The sequence below is a fragment of the Mus musculus genome, chromosome 3 (genome assembly GCF_000001635.26).
Source record: "Mus musculus strain C57BL/6J chromosome 3, GRCm38.p6 C57BL/6J".
In the NCBI taxonomy this organism is placed as follows: Eukaryota; Metazoa; Chordata; class Mammalia; order Rodentia; family Muridae; genus Mus; species Mus musculus.
This window is the reverse complement of record NC_000069.6, coordinates 122,920,481-122,938,021: the sequence shown is the minus strand read 5'-3', so window position 1 is coordinate 122,938,021 and position 17,541 is coordinate 122,920,481. Positions and strand designations below refer to the sequence as shown.

The 17,541-nt window shown below is 41.1% G+C and overlaps 2 protein-coding genes and 1 long non-coding RNA gene across 12 annotated transcripts in view; 2 read left to right on the top strand and 1 right to left on the bottom strand.

The window, feature by feature from the left end:
• The window catches only part of Usp53 (ubiquitin specific peptidase 53), a 53,415-nt gene extending 46,879 nt beyond the window's left edge, over positions 1-6,536 (top strand). For 9 of the 10 annotated variants that reach the window (XM_017319820.2, XM_011240314.3, XM_011240313.1 and 6 more), the window contains 2 exons: positions 1,938-2,034; positions 3,427-6,536. In XM_017319820.2, coding sequence (XP_017175309.1) covers positions 1,938-2,034; positions 3,427-4,300 — 971 coding nt within the window. In that variant the 3' untranslated portion in view covers positions 4,301-6,536. The remainder of the gene's footprint in view (positions 1-1,937; positions 2,035-3,426) is intronic. The other variant, NM_133857.3, reaches the window with a different exon arrangement.
• Positions 6,537-11,827: 5,291 nt separating this feature from the next.
• Positions 11,828-13,625, bottom strand: 1810037I17Rik (RIKEN cDNA 1810037I17 gene). Its single transcript, NM_024461.2, has 2 exons — positions 13,366-13,625; positions 11,828-12,543 (listed from the first exon to the last, which is right to left on the bottom strand). Coding segments are annotated over exons 1-2 (198 nt in total). The 5' UTR covers positions 13,563-13,625; the 3' UTR covers positions 11,828-12,542.
• Positions 13,626-13,905: 280 nt separating this feature from the next.
• Positions 13,906-17,541, top strand: part of 4933405D12Rik (RIKEN cDNA 4933405D12 gene) — a 41,525-nt gene continuing 37,889 nt past the window's right edge. Inside the window, exon 1 of the long non-coding RNA NR_046036.1 lies at positions 13,906-13,959. This is a non-coding gene — a long non-coding RNA (RIKEN cDNA 4933405D12 gene). The remainder of the gene's footprint in view (positions 13,960-17,541) is intronic.

Sequence of the window (17,541 nt, the reverse complement as noted above, 5' to 3'; positions counted from 1 at the left end):
CAGAATTTGTTTGTTCTAAAAATAACCAGCACTTCTTTGACCCTACACACATATGTGATAGTTTCTCCAAATATAATTGCAATATAAAATATGACTTAGGCATAAATTTTTTGCAACCTATTTTTATTAAGGGTTCAACCTCTCCTCTAGCCCACCACCCAGCAGAGGTAGTGCAAGAGAAAAGATATTCGGATGTGGGGGAAGTGGACCTGTTCAGCAATAGTTCTTTAGGGGGTGACCTCCATCTTCTTTGGCAGCTGCTACCTTGTATACGGTATAATATTCGCTTCTAGATACTAAATATTTTTTAAAAAGGAAAATGTGATTTGGGATTTTAAATTCACAATGTTACTTAGGAATAACAAGTTGGATTGTAAAGTTATTTTTCACAAGCCTTTAACATTCAAAAAACCTTGATTCTATCATTGTTAGAATTGAGGGTAAATTAAGTCCCACAGGACACAGTATGAGTCATGGTAAAGGTGAGCATGACTTGGGCATGGTCGGTGGTAGAGCACTTACGTAATTATTGTGTAGAAGGCCCTCATTCTGTCCCCAGCACTGGAGAGGAGAAGCACAGGGCCTGACTTACACAGATCTGGCTTTGCATCTGCTACCTAAGTAATCAGGAAGTCGTGTAGTGCCTCAGACCCTCTGGGTCCCTTGTCTGCGTAGAACGTAGAACGGGTCTCTGGTTGCAGATGGACAAGGAGTCGGCGAATGAATGGCAGACAGACGCAACACAGGAGATTGTGTAGAATCTGAATGTAATTTGTCAAGTCGAGCATCGAACTTTTTATACAGAAGAATAACAAGAAACCAGGCGAGATACATCCTCCGAGTTATTACAGTGACACAAAACATAAGGAATGTATACATCAAAAGAAGGCGGGAACCAGGCCTCTGCCTCTAAGAAGGGAGCCAGGTGTAATGCCAGTCTATTGTTAAGCCCACCACCAGGGGTTCTTAGTAAATGCCTGATTTATGCTGTTTCTTTGGGCCTAGTGAAGAAACACGTCTCAGGGGGATTCCCTAACTCTTTCATGGTAAACTCACCTATTCGCTAGGCCATTGTGAATTTCCTTGTCTGGGTAAGACTGGCTATTGTCCCAAGTAAACACTCTGCAGACCAGCCCAGAGCTATTCCTGCTCTTTTCTTTGTAATGCCTAATTAGTTTCACCCTCTCTACTAGAAGTAAATTTGAATGTTACTGAATAGATAACCTTCTTACTAAATTCCTACTTAATTCCAAGTTTGTAGGCTTCAAGGATTTTCTTAGGACATTGGAACACTGGTGAAGGCTTAGCTATGTCAGAATGCAATCTTTAAAGGCACTTATAATAAAATAATACTAAAAGAGAGCACGTGGATCCATACACCAGAGTAACTCGGGGATAGGGTATGAGTATACAGGTTATGAGAACGCCAAGGTTCCAGGAGGTTGAGTTTCCATGAAACTCTTTGCCTCGTGAGTGCTTCCAGGCCTCTCGGCCTGCCAAGCAGGCTTCACTGGAGTGTGCATATCAGTGTAGCCTTGCCAAGTCTGTTTCCATACAAAGATAATAATTTCTTAATAAGATTGGTGCACATCCCTTGATAAATAGAAGCTGTCTTCTGTGCTGCTATACCATCCCATTATTTAACTCAATTGATGTCATTAAACATTCCTGTGAGGTAGGTAAAATGGATTCTTACCTCGGCTCATAGAGGAGGCAGGTGTACATGGTTAAGAGGCCTGCTTAAAGTTACCACGTCTTCAGGTGCAGGATTTTCCCACTGTAACATTTCCTCAGTAATGCTTATGCAGGAGGGAGGTACACATGGCCCAGAACAACAGACCTGTTCTGGGACTGATGACCCTCAGAACGAGGAACGAGTGCAATAGAGTGTATAAGATCATTTAAAAATTTTTGTTTTCCTTCTCTGTTTTCCCCAGGCTTTAGGAAAGAACTCCAGGACTTGGAAGCAGATGATAAAATTCATGAGCTCCACCCAGAATCACATGTGCAAATAAAAAGCCATTTGATAAAAAGGTAATCATAGATATTTAGAAATAGGAAATTTTCAGTTCCTAAATTCATATAATGGGAGCTCTTGCAGAAGGGAGTAGATGTGTATTTTCAATCTGAAAGCATTACAATGCTGATTTTATTGGGATTATTTCATAACATGTAGACCTAAGGGCAAAGAAATGCCTGCAAACTATTTGGTACAGTAGTTGACTACTTTATTATACTCTCATACACAGCTGGCATACAGAAGTGCTGATATCTTTTCCTTATACTTACCTACAGATGCCTAATGCCTGTTCCACCTTAACTACCCAGTTGTCTACCCTGGAACACTCACTTTTTCAGTTTGAGGTGTAAACAAAACCAGCACAACTTTAATTTTTCTTCTTCATGGTCTCGGGTTCTTACTGTTCTCCAATTTCCCTGAGTCTAGAACTTAAAGGAACTTTTTAAAGCACTTCCTTTATGGCTGGCAGAGTTGACATCATCAGTCACTATGGACTAGGTGACCACAAGCATGGGATAGGCCACAACAGCAACCTATGTAATAGCCTATAGGTGCGTGGGTAGGACTCAGACAGCCTATCGGGAGTGCTATTCAGAGGTCTGTACAGCTGAAAACTGAACTAATGATCGCACAAGTTTTCACTGAGTGGTTTGCACTGCAGTTGACATTGGGTAACTAAAACCCCTACTGTGGAGGGCCTAGTATAAAAACAATCTGCAGTTTTGATGGTGATGTGAGAAGCTATGGAGCTGGGATTCCATCATAGTTGTGTCTGCTGAGCCATGCCACACTGCTGTTTCAGTTCCAAATAACTAAGGAAAAATCGCTTTACTACAGAGAAAATAATTTAATTATTCCTCTTACTACCTCAAGTCAGTCTTGATTAAGATTAGGACACTGTCTCATGTTATATATTAGAATTTAAGTATTTCTACTGCCTATAAACATTGTAATCTTGGTAGGAAATGTTTTAAGCCATTGAATTGTTTGCTTTTCTAACAATTCCCTTAAATTGTATATTTTATCATAAATAAATGTAATTTCAGTGTTTTAAATTTCTAATTATTAGGAATGTGATTTGGGGACTGGATATATAGTGGCATGGTAGAGCGCATGATTAGCGTGGACAGGCCCTGGGTTCAGCCTCTTGCTGCCACTGCTATCCGTCGTACAGTGAAGATACTGATTCTTAAAGTGATGGATGTTTCTGGCAGGCATGTATGTACTATCCTGGCATATAGATTCAGGGTCAGAGAGAATTGAAAATGTTAACAGCTACAAAGTAGTCCCCATTTCTACTGCTATGCTGTAAAAATATAAACCATAATTGGGAAATTAAAATGACAAGACAAATACTTAGTTTCCTCTGTGGTTATTTGGCTTTTATTTTTATTTTTAAATTCCAGGTCACAGATTGGTGAAACCAATGACAAGTTGTTTCCTTCAGCCAGCCCACAAACACTTGCAAGAGAGCATGTTTACCAGACAAATGAACACAAAGTAGAAAGACCAGATAGGAGCAAATGTTCAGAGAGGCATAATACAGAAAACTCTGAGGGAACAGGCTTGCCATTTCACGTTGATGAGAGTTCTGTGGCTGGGAAGAGAGTCGACAGTAACGAAACAGTCTCGCCATCTTCACTGCCTTCATCTGTGAGAACTGCTGGGCTAAAGCCCGAAACTGGACCCCTCATGTTTTGGTCACAGCAAAATATCACAGAACAGGGTTACTCTGACAACTCTCTGTCCAGAGAACTTACACTTCTGTCTGCCTGCAATGCTGATAGTTGTCAGATGCCAAAACTCCACTGCCACCGTTCACCACCCCCTTTGCCACCAAAGAAATACTCTACAGCCAGTGCACCAAGGTTAGAGAGAGTTGGACTTAGCCCTGATGTCGGGGTTACCGAGGCGTTTAACACTAATCCCTCCAGCCTTCCAAAACACAGCTTGAGTCCAGCCTCAGGACCAAGTTTAGAAGGGAGTCCATGCATGACCCAGGAAAGAGATAAAGAAACTATTCAAGTGAAGCAACTTGCTGCCAACAGCTACCCGTCCAGTTGTTCAACTAACAGTTTTCAGCCAGATCAAGACTCTACTTCTGTGTGTCCAAATGAAACAATTTCATTAACTACCTATTTCTCAGTTGATAGTTGCATGACTGATACCTACAGATTGAAATACCATCAAAGACCTAAGCTCTATTTTCCAGAGAGCAGTGGCCATCATAGTAATAATTCACTCTCTCAAACTGAGCAAGTAGAGGGATCCATTACATAATGGTCATCTTTCGTCAACTGTCCTTCTGAACAAAGACCTTTATCCATGTAAGATAAATGAACCAGCCATTAAAAATACCAACTGATAAAATCTAACTGTATAAAATAAAAATCAGGATAACATATTTTATGATAAACTTACTAAATATTTTAGAAATTTCCTTTGTGTGATCTTGGCGTGCCTTGAAAAATAAGGAAGTCTATAATTACTTTGCTATATAACAGTTAAGTAAGCACCGTGTCTCCTATTTGGTTAGTAAATGTGTAACTATTGTACTTCCAGTATTCATATGTAGGCTGGTGTATTTTGCTAATTAAGAAATACAAAGTGTCTAGGAAAGCAATATTTGCTTTTGCAGAGCACTTTCTAGTGGGTAACCAAAGATGGCTATACCCACATGCTTTTGACTTCTGTGATAGTCTAATACATGTGATCCTTCAAGTGTCTTAAAAATACCCATGGATTTACGTGATCATCTGGAAAGCCTTTGCCTTAATGATGAACAATTTTTAATAATCTCAAAGTCATATAAAATTTACTTTATTCCTAGAACTTTTCAGAATATCTATTTATCTTTATAACTTGTATCTAAAAATATTTCAGTCATGTAAGTTAAAAATAAAAATTTGGTAGTATATTATTTATTAAATTATTTTCTAGCTTTATATGAAATGTGAAAGGTCTTCCCTCTGGTTTAATTTACTTTAGGCTGCTAATAACCAATGTTACAAGTTAACATTGGGCCTCTTATTGGGATGGTCACTGCTGCTTTGATCACTTAAAGATTGCTAGATTGTCAGAGCTTTTACTATTGAGGCTTCCAGGTTAAATTTCTGCCTTTATATAAAGGTTTATTCCTAATGAAATGTCCTTTTATTTATTTTTTTCACTTAAACAGTGATTTTTGTATCCACAACCATCATGGAGTAGAGTTTATTTATTTAATATTTTTCATTATTTTGAAAGTAAGCTGAATTGCCTTATTAGTTTTGATTTTATTTTGTAACAGGCTGAAAAACTAACTAGTTGTAGAATAGTTTCAAAATGACTACTCCAGAGAATTGAAAGCTACAAAATTAGTTGTCTTTATCATCTCTCTAAATGGAGGAGACTCACAATCATTACTTTAAAACTTGTAACTTGACGAGTCCCACAAATTAGTAAAACCCAAACCCAACATTTGTTTAAGAAAAAGCACTTTTAGCTAAACTGAACATTGCTTATAAAAGTGTTGTCAATTCTTAGCCAAACCCTGTTTTTGTTCTTTTCCAGCATAATTGATGATCATTACTTTCTATTCTCTTAAGGAACACTTGAATATAAAATTAAAATTCATCCTTAAAGATTATTTTTAACAGCTTTTAGTACGGAGAGTTTGTAAATAGTGTAAACTTTGTAAATTGTATTGAGTTATCAGTGTTGATAATTCTTGCTTTTATAACATTGTAAAATACTAGCAAAGATCTTGTTATTTTTAATAGTTTTTAAAAGATTTTTAAGTTTAAAAAAAAATTCCTATTTGGTCTATATTCCCTGTTGGGAATGTATCATTTGAAACACTAACTAATTTCTGTATTTTACAGCAGTTTCATAGATGTACCTTTTCAACTCAGTGGAGTTTGCAAAGAGAAATGTCATTTCTCCTTTTAATTGATGCACTTCTCAGTTATGTAAGACTGACTGAAATAGAAACTGATCATTTGTTGATTCAACACAGAATAGATTCAGTATGTATTGGCTAATTAATTATATGTATTTCTTTTCTGGTGCCTGTTTTTAACCAATGTTTCTGTGTTAAAAGCTTGTAACTTCTTAAATAATGTAATCATGTTTCAAATAGTTATCTTCAGAATGTTATATTTTCATGTGAAATCAATTTCTTTTGGCTCAAAACAATGAGAGAAACTCAATTTTAAGCAGTATAGCTGGTCTTTTCTTTGCATTTATGAACTGTGGTCCCCTTCTCCACATTACTCAATTTATGGGAAACATTTTAAAAAAAAAATTAAAGCTCACAAATATTAGCCTAGGATGTTCCTGAGATTTACATCCCGGAGTCAGAACCATAGCTCTTGGCAGCCACTCTATAGAGGGCAAGACGTCAATGGTTTGACTGTGGACAGGCGATCCCTGGAACAGAGTTATGGATTGAAAACAGCCATAAGCAAATTGTAATGGGTGTTAGGGCTGTTTTTCTTTTCTTTTTAAAATAAACATCAATACTATTTATTATGGAGTAGGATGTGATTGATGATCAAAAAAGTTCTTTTTTTTTTTTTTAAGTATGTTCCAGCTTAATCCAGATGAAGCTGAACTTTTGTTAAAGCTGTATTTAAAACCTTGACTTTTCTTGTTTTTACAGGATGCTTCTAAGTTACAGTTTATCATAAAAAGGCTATGTTATAGCCCAGCTCCCCTCTGGAAGCCCTGACTCTGCTTTAATCACCCATCTCCAGGGCTTGAACTAAACTCGGGTCTCAGGTATTGTTTAGGGGAAATCCCTCATTCAAAAGCACGAGGGAGAATTTTATCTAGTAAAGCAAGAGGACGAGATCATTACCTTATCATCAAACAGTGTGGCTTTCTGAGACTGAGAGATCCCTCCCCTGCCGTCTTCCTTTTATTCTGTCCCAGAGTTCTATGCAAAAAGACACTTGTTTCAAGGTTGCATCTGGGCTGCTCCTGGAGAAGGATTGGAGCTGTAGATAGAGGACCCTTCTGGATGGTTTCAACTTGTAAGGTTTCACATGGAGCCAAAACCGGAGGTTTATTGGGCTTGCTTTTTTTCTTCAGACTGTATATAGTGACTCTTTTTATTTGTTTTGTTTATTTTTTGAGACCACGGATGTCCTGGAACACTCTATGTATGGTAAATCTTTCATCATTTCTTTTTTACCTCTGCACAAATTAAATGCTATCATCAAGTCCTCCTGAGGGTGGAATGATACTGCAGGAAACATGTTATTGGGTGGGTGGGTAGGGAAGAGTGGGTTAGAAAAGCTTTTGTTTTGTAGCGGAGTCTGCCACAGCTAGTCCATCATATTGGTTTTACTTACAACATAAAATCAACAAAAACATCCAGACTGACAATCCAATGCAACAAGCAAATAGCAAGCACTGAAGAGCAGAACTATATCTTCAAGAGGTGAAGAAGCCCAAAGCATCATGGATCGAGCTGTACACTTTTAGCACAACACCCAGGTGACTTGCATTTTTACCACAGTGTTACTGATTTCTTTTGCTTCAAGAGAGACCCACATCTTATTTGAATCTCATTTCCGCAATGATAACACAGAGACAACAGTACTTCCCAGCAATCCGTCCCTTTAGGAAAACCAGCTGATTCTCAAATTCCAGATGAAAATACCCTTTTAACATTCCACAGGTCTCATATATTGTATGAAGTTATGCATATAAGGGCATCCCTATAATTTCTGGCTTTGTTGTTATTCTCTACCTGACTCCATACCTTTGCCAAAGAGCTTAGCTTACTAGAGGTCACATTTTCACAGCTGCAGACCAGTTTCTAATTGCACTGGAAATTACAGGCCCTCATGGGGTGAACAGACCCATCACCTCTGGGCTTCACCTTTAAGAACTGGTTGTTTAATGCTTCTACTGAATCCTACCTGTTGGTCAGTCGCCACTTCCCACGCTTCCTCTCCAACACTACCTGGGGTTGCCATCCCACAGGGTGTGAGGGTGGGGGATCAGAGAGTCAGGAAAACCCTCCAGGCCTACAGAAGGAAAGAAGGGCACCTGGCTTTTTCAGCAACCTTGAGTCACGGAGCTGAGAACATATGCGGCACCATGTGACACCTGGCAGACGATTTCTGCAAAGCTTCATGTCTGGAGAAGGGAAGGCTGACTCACGCTTTCTTTCACTAAATGTGTGAAACCTTTAGAGAAAATTTAGAGGCAAAAAAGCCAAAGGATTTTGATGATGCTCTTCATTGCTATTAAATCAGTATTTTTTTTAATTAGGTATTTTCTTTATTTACATTTCCAATGCTATCCCAAAAGTACCCCCATAATCTACCCCCTACCCCCCTCACTCCCACTTCTTGGCCCTCAAATTCCCCTGTATTGAGGCATATAAAGTCTGCAAGACCGATGGGCCTCTCTTTCCAATGATGGCCGACTAGGCCATCTGATACATATGCAGCTAGAAATACAAGCTCTGGGGGGTACTGGTTAGTTCATATTGTTGTTCCACCTATAGGATTGCAGATCCCTTTAGCTCCTTGGGTACTTTCTCTAGCTCCTCCATTGGGGGCCCTGTGATCCATCCAATAGCTGACTGTGAGCATCCACTTCTGTGTTTGCTAGGCCCTGGCATAGCCTCACAAGAGACAGCTATATCTGGGTCCTTTCAGCAAAATCTTGCTAGTGTATGCAATGGTGTCAGCATTTGGAGGCTGATTATGGGATGGATCCCCGGATATGGCAATCTCTAGATGGTCCATCCTTTTGTCACAGCTCCAAACTTTGTCTCTGTAACTCCTTCCATGGGTGTTTTGTTCCCAATTCTAAGAAGGGGCAAAGTGTCCACATTTTGGTCTTCGTTCTTGAGTTTCACCTGTTTTGCAGATTGTATCTTGTATCTTGGGTATTCTAAGTTTCTGGGCTAATATCCACTTATCAGTGAGTACATATCATGTGAGTTCTTTTGTGATTGGGTTACCTCACTCAGGATGATGCCCTCCAGGTTCATCCATTTGCCTAGGAATTTCATAAATTCATTCTTTTTAATAGCTGAGTAGTACTCCATTGTGTAAATGTACCACATTTTCTGTATCCATTCCTCTGTTGAGGGGCATCTGGGTTCTTTCCAGCTTCTGGCTATTATAAATAAGGCTGCTATGAACATAGTGGAGCATGTGTCCTTCTTACCAGTTGGAACATCTTCTAGATATATGCCCAGGAGAGGTATTGCTGGATCCTCCAGTAGTACTATGTCCAATTTTCTGAGGAACCGCCAGATTGATTTTCAGAGTGGTTGTACAAGCTTGCAATCCCACCAACAATGGAGGAGTGTTCCTTTCTCCACATCCTCGCCAGCACCTGCTGTCACCTGAGTTTTTGATCTTAGCCATTCTGACTGGTGTGAGTTAGAATCTCAGGGTTGCTTTGATTTGCATTTCCCTGATGATTAAGGATGTTGAACATTTTTTCAGGTGCTTCTCAGCCATTCGGTATTCCTCAGGTGAGAATTCTTTGTTTAGCTCTGAGCCCCATTTTTTAATGGGGTTATTTGATTTTCTGGGGTCCAGCTTCTTGAGCTCTTTGTATATATTGGATATTAGTCCCCTATCTGATTTAGTATAGGTAAAGATCCTTGGGCTGGTGAGATGGCTCAGTGGGTAAGAGCACCCGACTGCTCTTCCGAAGGTCAGAAGTTCAAATCCCAGCAACCACATGGTGGCTCACAACCATCCGTAATGAGATCTGACTCCCTCTTCTGGTGTGTCTAAAGACAGCTACAGTGTACTTACATATAATAAATAAATAAAAAAAAAAAAAAAAAAAAAAAAAAAAAAAAAAAAAAAAAAAAGATCCTTTCCCAATCTGCTGGTGGCCTTTTTGTCTTATTGACGGTGTCTTTTGCCTTACAGAAGCTTTGCAATTTTATGAGGTCCCATTTGTCTATTCTCGATCTTACAGCACAAGCCATTGCTGTTCTATTCAGGAATTTTTTCCCCTGTGCCTATATCTTCGAGGCTTTTCCCCACTTTCTCCTCTATAAGTTTCAGTGTCTCTGGTTTTATGTGGAGTTCCTTGATCCACTTAGATTTGCCCTTAGTACAAGGAGATAGGAATGGATCAATTCCGCATTCTTCTACATGATAACCGCCAGTTGTGCCAGCACCATTTGTTGAAAATGCTTTTTTCCACTGGATGGTTTTAGCTCCCTTGTCAAGGGCTGTTTTTCAATAAAAGTTTACCAACATCAAATCTAGATTAGATGTGCTTTTCATGTAATATGAAATTGTTTTCTAAGCACTTCAAATTGTTAACAAAAAGAAAACCAGCTGGGCGCCTTTAATCCCAGCACTGGGTAGGCAGAGGCAGGTGGATCTTTCTGAGTTCAAGGCCAACCTGGTCTGCAAAGCTGTGTACAGGGCCACACAGTAAGACCCTGTCTCAGGAAACAAAATCAAATGTAAAAGCAAAAGCAAAATCCATTCTTGACTAAAAAGCCTTATAGCAGGTATCTGGCCCATGCCCAGCCTTGTTTTATTCCTGACTTCCAAACATAGCTTGTTCAGTGCCCAGTACTTGGAGCTCTTCACTTTCATCCTGTAACTCAAGGTTAATGCCTCCCTAACAAGTTCCTCCAAGACTTAAGCCAATTCAAATGCAACCATCAGAAGCTACTTCATGTTTAGAAACCAACTGTGAATTTACTAAGGAACTTACCAGCTTACTTTTTGCTTTGATGAGAACAAATTTGCAGCTTGCCTTGAAAAGCCCATTTATTTCTAGTTTACTAAAAAAAAAACATTCTCAGTTATCTATAGGAGTTGGAGCCTGCATGCTGTTCCTTTGTGGCAATTATAATTGTGTATTAACTGGACTTGAGTTCTTTGGAAAGAGCACTATTATAGAGAGAAATTATCACAAGAAATTGTCTTACACAAACCTCAGAAATCCATCATCTATCTATTTATCTATCTGTCTGTCTGTCTGTCTATCTGTCTATCTATGTCTATCCATCTACTGTAGGCTTGAAGCCTAGGGAAGTTTGAGTTCTAGTCCAAACCTCAGGGACTGGCCAGAGTCTGAGAACTCAGATCTGCAAGTACTGATGTCCGCGCAGAGCCCATTCCTGGAAGTAGCTGAAAGGCTGGCAACCTGGGCAACGGGGAAAGTAATGAAAAGGGCTGGAGTAGAGTTTATTAAATATAGCTGTACAGCTTCAGTGGACTTGAGAGGAATGAGAAACACTTTCAAGGGAGCTATTCTAAGGGGAGGGGTACACCACAGAGGCATTAAGGCAGTGGGTCATTGTCCCAGCTGGGGCCCATTTTGGTTAACTCCAAGGTCAGAATAGCCCTGCTTGGAGGCAGAGCTGTTCTCTGAGCCGGCTTGTCCCGCAGAGCCTACTCTGCTGTTGTGTTCTGAGGCCAGACTCCCTCAGCACAGCCTTCACTCGTCTCAGGATGGTATCCACACAAATAGATGTTCCAGCAGAGACATCTGCCTTCTCATCCATGTTCTAAAAGGGGTGGGGTGGGGTGACTGGTCTCACATCAGGGAGGCTTCCTTTACTATTTTCCCAGCATATCAGCTCCTATTCCTGAAACACAGACAGACCCAGGAATAATGTTTTGCCATCTGTCATGGATCCCTTAGCCCAAAGTGACCCAAAAATTCACCATCATACTAAGGTCTCCATCCTAGAAATGTCCAGTTAGCTGACAGCTGTGGTGGGCTGGCCTGGGGCTCAAGAGAATAAAGTACTTGTGTGACCTAATGGCAAGCTATTAACCTCCCCACTCTACCACCAGAGAATCTGACACAGTGTGAAACTAAATTCAGTGATTAAACATTTATTAGAGAAAATTAGTAAGCAGGTCCCAGAGTGTGGTGAACTCAAGAGTCACCTCGGCCCTGTGTGCTAATACGCATACTTCAGTTACACCTTGCACAAAAATTACCCAAGCAAATGCAACAGTATCTTAAGACAACTGTAAACAGTTCACCAAATAGTGTGAATTATAAGGGAGAAGAACACCCCCTCTGAGTATTTTAGACAGTTCTCATATACTGAATAGCACTAAAACCAACAGTAAAGAATTTCTAATCACCCAGGTCTTAAGATGACAAGGAACAGCTTCCAAAATGTTTCTAGTAGCTGCTTTGGGACTGTGGCCTTTCTGAGTAAGTGCTACCTATTCAACTCTAGATAATTATTTTATAATAGCATAGTTTTAAAACAATATTTGAGAAAGTAAGCTTCACAAAGATAACTTTTTTTTTTTACATACATTTATTTCCCATAAGTACTTAAGTTACAGACATTATTAAAAATATATATTATCTATCATTTAGCTACAATCATTACTTCAACCATGAAAAACAGGTTTTAAACATATGATAGTACTTTAGTGAGGTCAAGGGCTGAAGAAAAGGTTAGATAGAGGTGCCGAAGTCAGCTGCTGGAGTCCTCTTCATTCAAGAGTCTATAGTCGTTTTCAAGATTCACTCCAGAAGCCCCATTCTTGACTCAGCAAACCGGTCTGTAAAAACCAAATACTTGTTTCCTTCATCTGCTTATTTTGACATTTAGTGGGACGCTGAACATAGATACTGCTAGCCTATCCCTACATAATTTACACTATTGATAAGGAAAACTAAAGGCCTACATTATTAAGTCATGAATTTTCTACCCAGAGGTGAAAATGAGATCATTAAAAATAACTAAATAATAAATCACTGTTCTTGAAATGTCTATACCAAAATGACTTAACGAGTTTTTATCAAAAAACTGTTTATCTTTTCAAACCCCCCCCCCATTCTCTGCCTTCTAATTTGCCACAAAACCGAAAAAATGAGAGCCAAAGAAACCCAAGATACTCCATTCTTTGACAGATGTAGGACTGGGGATACTCTGGAAGATAATACGCGTTTATCTGCATAAGTTATGGACAAGTTAAGTTTACAAGGCTTGCTTTGGGCTAAGCATTTTAAGCAGGCGCACAACACTCAAATCACTTTAGATATAATCACATTTAACCTGTCATGCTCTATTTTTTATTACTTACGATATTTATTTACTTTTATTTTTATTAGTTTTTAGTAATTATTTTTTATTATTTACGATAGATCTAATTATGGGTATAGGTTTCTAACACTTAACAGTTCGTTTGTGGTGATGAAACAGACAAATATGGGAAGTCAAGTTTTCTCCACACTCCTCTTGCCACTGGGGTGTCAAGGAAATCCATTTTCGCTCTTCCAACTCCGCCATCTCTAGCTGCCGTCCCTCCCTCCCTCTCCGAGAAGACTGAAGCAGCCGCCAGCTTCCTAAGCTCTTCAACTCTGCAACTCAGGATACTCACCAGGGCAAGAGGTACACGAAGACGAACAAGGCCAGGTCGAAAAGGATGAAGAGCCAGAGATCCAGCCAGTAGGAGTGTTTCGGAAGCCCGTTCATCCCGGACTGAGGTGCCTCATCTTGGTTCCTCCTTCCAGCTTCGAACGAGCCCCTCCGTTCCCGGACACCGTCGGTACCAGACGCCGCCTGGCTCACCTCCATCTCCGCGTCGTTTCACTTCCGCGCAACTGAGACCAAACCTGAAGACCGCTTCGCGCCCAGTCTAGCAACCAATTCCGGGTAACCCCGCCAATCGACTAGGCGCCCCGCCCCCGCCGCCGCGCCCCGCCCCGCCCCCGCGTCCCCGCCTTCCGGACTGCGCAGGCGTCCTCCCTTTCTAGGAATTCGCCTTCTTCGGCATTCCCGGGAACGCGCAGACTCCGCTGGGCCGGCTGCTCTTGGCGCAGGCGCTCTGTTCCACCACCCCTCCTCGCCCCCCGAACTTGGCGAAGGTGTCTGCCCCGCCTCCCCGACCGCACGCATGCGCTCTGTGCCCCGCCCCGTTGCTTCCTGGTGGGGTGTCCCCTTGCGGTGTTCAGAGGTGGTTTCTAAGGTGCAGGTGAGCTCTCTCACGTAGCTCAAACGCTGCCTTGCAGGGTGCATTACTGGTTCTCCCGGTTTCTGGGATGAAAACTGTCTCAACTCCTTTTCTCTGAGATGATGCCAGAACTTCAGGAACCGCCTCAAAGGATTCCAGCCTTGCCCACCCACAAAAGTAGTCTTTTTATAAACATGAGCGTGTGGGGGGATGTTTTTCTTTCTTCCTCCCTTCTTCCTTCCTTCCTTCCTTCCTTCCTTCCTTCCTTCCTTTCCTTCCTTCCTTCCTTCCTTCCTTCCTTCCCTTCCTTCCTTCCTTCCTCCCTCCCTCCCTCCCTCCCTCCCTCCCTCTCTCTCTTTCTTTCTTTCTTCCTTCCTTTTAAAAAACTAGATCGTGAGATTCTCTGATAATAACTTTGGAGACGACAACATTGTGTGACAATGTAAAAAGGTTGGCAGACCCCGTAGAATCATCTCTCCAATACACGTAAACTTTTTGGTTTCTTACATGTTTGGGAAGTGTGTACAGTTTGAGAACTTTGGATGATTTTGTACAGACTTGAGCGATTTGCTCATAATTTTTGAAACAGTTTTGATGAGGTGGACGTTGTAAGGGTCCATGATTCGCTGAAGAATGATACTCCAGACTCAAGTAGTTTGTAAACACACAGAGTGTTTTATTTTGTCGAAGTCCAGCATGCTGGAGTCTCCCATTACCAAGTATGCTCGCTGCACATTGGGGGAATTCTCGGATAGATGGGCTTTGTCTTACTCTTATCTCGGGCATTCCAGAAGCATAACCTTGGTGTGGTGGCTAGAAACTTGCCTGAGGAATCCTGGGGTAGGTGGCCTTATCTACTCTCTCTTAAGGACATTCTGAAACTATTGCCTGGGTGTGAGGGCTGAAAACCCATTGTCCTTGCTTCAGGCCAGGTTGGGTTTTTTTTTTTTGGGGGGGGGGGGGTCGTTTCTGATGGTAGGGCACTTTCTGACTAGCTGCCTGAAGCCTAGGATTTTAGGCCTAATCCCAGGAACTGCCAATTAGAAGTCTGTCATGGAATTAGCCTGTCTCAATTACAGTCACGAATTTTCAGAAGGCTCAGATAAGGTAAAGCGTGGAATTTACATAGGTATTTCATGGGAGTATTTTAATAAGCCACTCAACTCTATGTCAGAATATCCTGTAACCATTAGATAAAAACCTGTTGGAGTCTACTAACTTAGCAGCCCACTAACTTATACCAACCAAGTAGCCCTGATAGCATCGTGGGCTTACAGAAGAGCTTTCTCCTTTCCTAAATCAGCCTTTCTAAAGTACCCACCAGTGTATTTTGGGCTTGCCTTGTTTTATTACTTTCTTGGTTCTGTGAAGCAATTTTAAAAACTTCACGAAACTGTTTCCATGTGGGAATATGGAATTGGGTAACAGATATAGATCTGTGTCCCCATGGCCATTCAGGGTGGCTCCTGAATAAACTGTCTCTTTCTTTTAAGATGAGAGCTGTAGTTTTTGCATGGACAATACGAAAGTTGGTTATGGATTTAGAAAATTAGGGAACAAAAATAACAAATTATCTAAGGTTACTAAAATAACCAAAAAGTGAACTTTAATTTCAATATCTTAATGCTATTGTTGTGTCAGCTAGCTAACTGGGCTTCAGTTCACTAGTAGGTCATACAGACAAAGATAGCATGCAGCTGTAAAGAAGAACACTGTATCCTTTGCCTTGCAGGTTGCAAGAATGAGAGCCATTTCCTGGGGATTAATCAGATTGTGTGTTAAGGTTCAAAGCTCTCCACACAAACCACTTAGACTCCAGTCTCAGTTAAGCAAGAATAGTTTATTGAACACACACCCCGAAGACTGATTGATCAGGGTTGAAGCCTCCGCTCGGGAGCTAAGACTGGACCTTGAACATACAAGGGCCAGCTTATAATGGAAAAAGAAAAACAGTAAACACATACACAGCATGGCAGGGAGGTTGGCTCTGACTCGGGCTCTTTTGGCTGTCTAGACAGAACCGTTCTGACTGACCTTTGTTCTGGTTCGTCCTAAGCTTTGTTCTGATTGGAGCTTATGATTGTAGAATTTCTTAAGATTTCAAAAAAAAATCTTAAGAAAATACAGAACGTTGCATGGTATGTGGGCAGCATGACCCTGCTCTGAGCTATGCTATTTTTCTGCATCAATAACTGGCAGGCATGGGACAAAAAGGCTAGGGCTATGCTGGGGGAGCAGGCTTCAGCAGCTTGCTGTAGACAGATTTCTCTCCCTTTGTGGGTTAGAAGTTCCCTGCATCGAATTAACATTGAGTGTTTACAATACTTAAGAAAAATAAATGGAACTGTTGATTCTTTCAGAGGTAGATCATATGTCCACTGGCAAGGTAAGACCACTTTCTAATTATTGAAATAGGACTGAGAAAACTTGAATTTATTAAAATGGAAGTAGCCTGACATCAGGGGAAAAAAAAGACTCTGAAATGTTTCCAAGTACCCCTGGTCCTGAGTTGCGTTTCCTGCCTGTGGAGGTGTTGGTTTCCTTGATCTATCCAGGGAGGATAGGGCATGCCTGGGCGCTAAGTGAGTGGTACCCGTGTGGAAGCATTGTTTCTGTGGGGATAGTAATTACTGCAGATAGACAGGGGCATTTATGTTGAATTCAGTTGACGGATCCTGCACTTCAGACTTAACTGGCCTGCTTCTTGAGTACTCCTCATAATAGCAATGAATGTAGAGTGTGTTGCTAAAGGAATGCTGTGCCACTTGGTTAAAAGCTTAGTAAGACGAGGACTGGCTTAGCTGGTAAAGACATTTGCTGCCAAGTTTGAGGCCCTGCATTCAACCCCCATGACTCCCAAGGTGGAAGGAGAGAACTGATTCCCACATGTCCTCCCTTGCACGAGCATGCATGGGCATGTGTGCATGCCTGCATGTGTGTGTACACACACAATAATAATTAATAATAACTCAAGAATAGTCCTGTTCTGAAATCAAGGTATATTGTCGCGTATGACTTTTGCATTTCCCCAGCCCCCTCAGACCTTAGGACCTCTCCATTTCTGTGTGTTGGATTGTTTCACTGCTGCTAGAGTGTAACCCAGCTGCCTTCCTCAGGCCGCTAGTGAATCACCTCTCGTCTGTTTCTTCTTTTCCTCCTAGTCACTGTTTCAGTCCCTGTTTGGTTGCTGGGAGGAGTCACTCTGATCACAGCAGCTCTTACAAACGAAAGCATTTTACTGGGAGCTTGCTTACAGCTTCAGGGGCTCACAGTTCCTTATCATTGTGGTGGGGAGTGAGGTGGCATACATAGGGGGGGCAAGAGCTGAGAGCTGCATCTTGATAGCAGGGGGGTGGGGTGGGGGGAGAGAGAGAGAGACAGAGAGAGATAGACACCATGCAAATGCTATTGCCAGCAGGGAAACAAACCCCCTGAGAGTAGAAGGAAGCTCAGCTGCACCATGACTTAGCCCAACTGGTAAGATTCTAGAGCCTGACATCAGGCAATATATAGTTTATTTTATACACATTTAAGTACAGTACAATTTTGTAAAAAAGTTTTCTGGTAACAGTTATCCAAATATCATGTGCACAAGAAAGCTTA